The sequence below is a fragment of the Egretta garzetta genome, unplaced genomic scaffold, assembly GCF_000687185.1.
Source record: "Egretta garzetta isolate BGI_Z169 unplaced genomic scaffold, ASM68718v1 scaffold447, whole genome shotgun sequence".
NCBI classification, from domain to species: Eukaryota; Metazoa; Chordata; class Aves; order Pelecaniformes; family Ardeidae; genus Egretta; species Egretta garzetta.
In genome coordinates, this window is record NW_009260397.1 from 3,416,799 (window position 1) to 3,422,798 (window position 6,000).

The window sequence follows — 6,000 nt, forward strand, 5'->3', positions numbered from 1 at the left end:
GTTTGTCTCTTTCAGATTTCGTATGACAGGAATGACTTTTTTTATAAATCATGTAAATTGTAGCTTGTTAATGGGTATTTTGGTATTACGGACGTCTCATATCAATTATTTTATATGTTCTTTTGCAAAAACATTTGCCGGAAGGATAACAGTGGAACCTTTAGTGAAAAATGTGACCAATTTTCTGCCCCATCAGTTGAAGCTTGGTTTGCTTTAAATGCAGCACAGAGCCATTGTCTTCCATTTCCTCCCACTGCCGTTCAGAGCTGAGAGATTGATGAGCTGCAATGGGTTGAGCTGTTTTATTTAAGACCCTATCTTTAACCATATCCCTCTCCTTTCAGGAAGCTGTAGTAAGCACCTGGATTCAGTTCAGCGACAGCTCTGTTACTCCGCTGGACATTTATGACTCTAAGGACTTCTCCCTTTCTGCTGTATCATTAGATGAAGCTGTTGTCTCGATCCACCAGAACACTGCCTTAGAATGGCCAGTTGTGGCAGCAGAAGGTGAAGGTCAGGGTGCATTAATCAAGGTGGACATGATGATTTCTGAAGCCTGCCAAAAGTCCAAGAGGAAAAGTGTCCTGGCTGTGGGGAATGGCAACATCAAAGTCAAATTCGGCCAGAATGATGCAGACTCCGATACGGGTGGAGATTATGATGCTGATGAGATTGAAAACCATGCTAGTGACCGGCGGCACAAAGTGTCAGATCAGGAACGGTATGGCCAGGATGGACGATATTATGGTAGCTCTTCAGCAGAGCGAGAGGAAGGCGCTATCAGGAAAGTCAGCACCACAGCAAAATCCGTAATAAAAAATAAAGTAATTAAAAACAGCAGGCTGGATGGTGGCAAACTCTCAGATGATAGCCAGCTGCAAAACATTCCTATAGACTTCACCAACTTCCCTGCTCAAGTAGACCTCCCAAAAGGCAATGTGGGCGTGGAGGAAAATGACCTGGTGCAGACACCTAGGGGCCTTAGCGATTTGGAGATTGGGATGTATGCTCTGCTAGGGGTCTTCTGCCTGGCAATTCTAGTCTTCCTAATAAACTGTGCAACATTTGCACTGAAGTACCGTCATAAGCAGGTTCTGGTGGAAGGACAGGCCACAATGACCCATTCCCATGACTGGGTCTGGCTGGGAAATGAAGCAGAACTGCTGGAGAACACAGCAGATACATCACCTCAGCAGGATGAGCACACAACTATTATCGACCGAGGCTCGGGTTGTGAGGAGAGCAACCAGCTTCTCAATGGCAGTGCTCAGAAGAACATTCAGAGCCAGGTTCACAGGTGTGCTGACTCAGGGGGAAAGCTTGGAAAGGAACAGAAATCTGAACCTTTACATTCTCCAACATCTAAACGGAAGCGGGTAAAATTCACGACATTCACTACCATCCCACCTGACGATGGTTGTCCTACTGTCAACTCAATCCTAAGTAGCAATGATGATGACATTAAGTGGGTGTGCCAGGATATGGACCTGGAGGACTCCAAAGAGATACAAAACTACATGGAGAAGTTCAAAGACAAAGTGTAGCTCCTTGCTGGTTTTTTGGGTTTAATCACACCTTGATGCCTTCAGTTCTACAGTATATATTGGGACAGAAGAGGGGGAGGGGAAGGAATCACCAGGAGAAATGATGAGGCAGTTTTTATAATCAGGGAAAGAAATTTGCCAAACTGTCCATGGTTTGTTTTTGTTTCTCACTTTGTTTAGTTTTTCCAGCGGTTATTCTGCTACTCATGGATTTAGGAAGTGGAATATAAATAGCAGAAAGGAACAAGGAAATCCTATGACCAGTATGATGAACTGGGCAAGATGAGGTTGTGAAAATTTGTTTTATGGGTCATACAAATAATAACAATAGTAATCTTTCAAAGTACCAAAAATATTTGTAAAAAGAAATGAGAGAATATAAGAGCATGAAAAGAATAAGCAAGAGACAAACAATAACTTGTCTATATTTCTAATAAAACATCACAATTGTGGGCACATGACCCACAAGGAGACTTTTTAGATTGTTACTCAAGCCGATTCTTTTTATTCCTTCATTTGAAGAGAAGATGTGTCTTTGGCATTACATATGAAGGAGGAAGAAATTACCTGGTATTTTTATTTTTACTTTTCTGTTTGTCTTGTAAGTTGAAACAGAAAAATGTTCCCTCTTGTATTTTTCTTTTAAATATCTTGAAAACAGGAAAATTTTCAATTCACAAAGTTCACAGTGGACCAAGAACATTCTGTTTCTAAGTGAGCTATAAACAATCTCCTGTCATTTAAAGAATCTTGAGGATAAGTATTGACTAATAATTTCCACGTGGTGTCTCTTCTGAAAGCATAAGCCTCCAGTTTCACCCTAGCTAGTAGTATGTTCTGTTTGGAAGAAGTATTCATCTTACTTTCAGGTCTGGATTGTTTATTTAGTTGTTTGTTTCAAATTTCCACAACCAAAGTTCCCATGTTTCACCAAGGGAAGAAGGTGCTGTTTTATGTTAGTATTTAGAAGTAACATCTGATGGGAGTGCCCCACTGGTGCATTTTAAATGTACTTGGAACTGAGACGGTCACAGGCCAAATATGTACAGCCTGGATTTTGGGGTTTTTTGCCAAATCCATGAATTCATAATTTTGTTCTGTAATTTTCTGTTTATTCTAATGTCACCAGCTCTCATCAAGCTCTGAAAGCTAGAAGAAGAATGGACAGAAAGACACTGATTGTCCCCAAACTTTTATTTCCTTGTACTGAGAGAGCTGGCCTCTGGACAGACTGTTGGAAGGGAGGGAAATGTTGCTGGAGCAAGATCAAGAAATATCTGGAGCTATTTTATAGATTTTTTTTGCCATTGGACCAGCTAAGACTGAAAATTATAGACTAGATTGTAAAGCTGATATTTTGAATAAAAAAACCCCAACAAAACCAGTAATAAATCTGAAGCAAATACAAAATGGAGTTGTAGGTTCATTGTGTAAACTGGCAGAACTGTGTTGACTCAGTGCCAGTTTACAGTAGTGGAGGACGCAGATCAAAGTCTATACAATGAGGAAACCACTGTCATCCAAAACCTTGTGTAACTGGAAGGAAGATGGTATATCCAGCCTTTTGGAACGCAGTATTATGCCCTGACTGTTAGCCAGAAGCACTTGCATTGTCCTGTCTTTACCCATGTATTTCTTTTTTTTTTTTTTTATTACTAAACTCAGTAGTTTGGGTTTTTTACTTGGACAAAATCAATCCTGCCACCCAGTAACATAGATGGACGTTTTAACAAGATATGCCTAGTATGCATTGTAGACTGAAAGAATGTAATATTTATTTATACATGTTATACGAATTGTAATTAAAATGCTTTACATGGCTTGACAAATTAACCTCTGTTTTCTGAGGGGAGGGGGCTCCTTCTGTCATTTCTGTGTTGAAGTACCGCATCCAGGGCCTAACAGCTGAAGCAAAATTGAAGCCGCTCTCTGAAGAGAGGAGAATAGAGATGTATGAAAGTTTTTTACTGCTCTGACCCTTCTTTTGTGAACCACTTCCCCTTCCCACCCAGCATGTGGTGATGATGATGGATGGCAGGAGAAGACAGCAGTCAGGCACAGTTCATGGCAGTGTCACTATTCATCTTGTTCATCTTCATGCCTACCATCAGCACAAACAACTCCAGGACTCTTGGCTTCTGATGTGTGCAACTTTTGTGCAGCCCAGTCATAATTAATTATGTTGCTTCTCTGATTGATACAGTAGGTTCAGATGGAAGCAAGTTTCACTGAATCACAGCTGACATATACAAAGCACCCTGTATCCCAGAGGACCCCAAGCTACTTTACAAGCTAAGCACAGCGATGCATCAGCCACACCTCAGGGATCAGTATATCTTCCTGGGAAAATGCAGGTGTCTCTGAGGTGAAAAAGGCATTTACAGCATGGAGCTGCAAAATACAATAGCAGAGGAACAAGAAAGATAGTATGGAGTAAAAATAATACACCATGGTAGCACAGAATAAAATTTTTCAAAGTGCATTTTTAAGAAGGCTGTGAATGTGCTGATCCGCCTCGGTTACAGCACATATGAAGAATGGTATCTCCAGTAACACTTTCTGGTGTACTGGTACAGTACTGGCTGGAGAGGAAAGGGGTGATTACTAAATCACTGTTTCTAGTCCAGGGACCCTGACTTTGCTCTTTGCTTTTGGCAGCTGAGGCTTTATAGGATCAGAATAGAAAATGGTATCTCCATCTAACGTAAACAGTTGGCTACTGAGAGAAGCCTTGTGAGGAGAATTCACCTGGCTCTCTATTTTCATGATGACATGTGCACGTCTCTCTTGGTCTTGCTATCTCACCGCATTGTCTAAGAAAAGTATTCCACAGTGAATGAAAACTTTATTCCTAATTCATCTCCTCTCCAAAAGCTCAAGTGCTTTTTTCAAGAAAGAAAAATGTGTCTTCACTGAAATTAAAAGGGGCAGAAACCAAAGTTTCCCACGGGGAAACTACTTTGCAATTCTATTTCAAAACCAACGATGTAAATTTCTGTTGAAAGACTCACTCCTGTATTAATGCAACCTAGATTGGATTCAACATTCCCAAAGAGGAGCAGAGCTCTTCTGTTACGAATAGGAAAATTACAGCTTATTAATTGTTTCAATATTCCTTGAAATCATCACTATTTTTTACTTTTTGTTTGTTGACTGCATGTATAGTTCTCCATTGTCTGTAGATTCAGACTTAGGCAGTTTGTTTGAAATAACTACCCTTTGGAAAAATGAATTTTAATATACAGTGATGATCATTGTGGTATTGGCCAATACACATATGATGCCTCCTTGGGAGCAAGATTTCATTGACGATTAAGCCATGTGTCAGGTCTCAGTGACAGTATTTTGTCATTATATTTAAATTAGAAAAAAATAGTCTCTGTGGAGTCCTTCCAAAGTGGGTGGTTTCAGAGCCTTGCACACGTAGAGTCCATTGAGTACAGCCTCTAACACTGGGTTGGACGCTTGCCATCCATAAATACATATGGCATTTTACGCACGCTGCAGATTACCGTGGACATTTGACTGACTTGAGATCTGACTTACTCTTTATCTTGTCTGTGCCATAATAATCACTTTGCAAATGCTGATAATCATGTACAACTGCCAACACGAGCACATGCGTGGCCAAAGGGAGAGGCTTAAGCAGTAGTTTCTGAAGTGCTGCAGGGCTCGGGGGCAGTCAGTGCAGCCACTTTCCCAAAGCAAATCAAATGGCAACGTAACATCCCTGAAGCACATCAAATGGTTTTCTCAGGTGTTTTTTAACTAATACCTGTCTGTTATTGATGTCTTTTAGTTCCTGAGTTATCAACTAATGGACTTCAGCTAACCTCCACATTGACAAAACCCCTCAAATGGTGGGGTTTTAAAGCTGTAAGAGGAAGACACCTGATGTACTGCCTGTCATAATATGACATTGCATTATAGTGAAGAAGAAGAACCACTGCTCCAGGTTCTGTACCATATATGTGATAGTAGTTGCAATGTGGAAAATATGTTCAGACAGGGCATGATGTGTTTAGCAACAGGCCCACATGATGCAAGGCCTGTGATGGTTGTGGGGAGGACTCAGGAAGCCGCTCCAGTCCCAAGGTCCTGCCTCAACTATTCTAATAGTCACAACTACAGCATTTCTGTCTGGGTCCACACCGGCTGTAAATCTGTGTATCTCCATTGAAGCCATCTGCTAAAGCCATGCTAATTGACAGCAGCCAGGAGCCTGGACTTTTGATTTAATATGTATGAGAAGTCCCTGACTGTTTAGGAAGAATTTTAAAGCTGCTTTGCAACATGATAGGACTAAATTTGTGTTCTTCCCATGATGAGGGGCTTGTTTTCCCCTGCCATGAAAGTGGGAGGCAATAAGGCTACCAAGAGTGTTCTGGAGACTTTGGTGGGATGGGGGCAATGCCTGCCTTTCCTGGCACAGCTTGCTTTCCTCCTCGGCAGCAGG

General features: G+C 41.2%; 1 protein-coding gene across 1 annotated transcript in view; it reads left to right on the plus strand.

The window, feature by feature from the left end:
* TMEM132C (transmembrane protein 132C) overlaps positions 1-1,544 on the plus strand; it is a 159,235-nt gene extending 157,691 nt beyond the window's left edge. Inside the window, exon 9 of the mRNA XM_009643173.2 lies at positions 345-1,544. Coding sequence (XP_009641468.2) covers positions 345-1,544 — 1,200 coding nt within the window. The remainder of the gene's footprint in view (positions 1-344) is intronic.
* Positions 1,545-6,000: the final 4,456 nt, after the last annotated feature.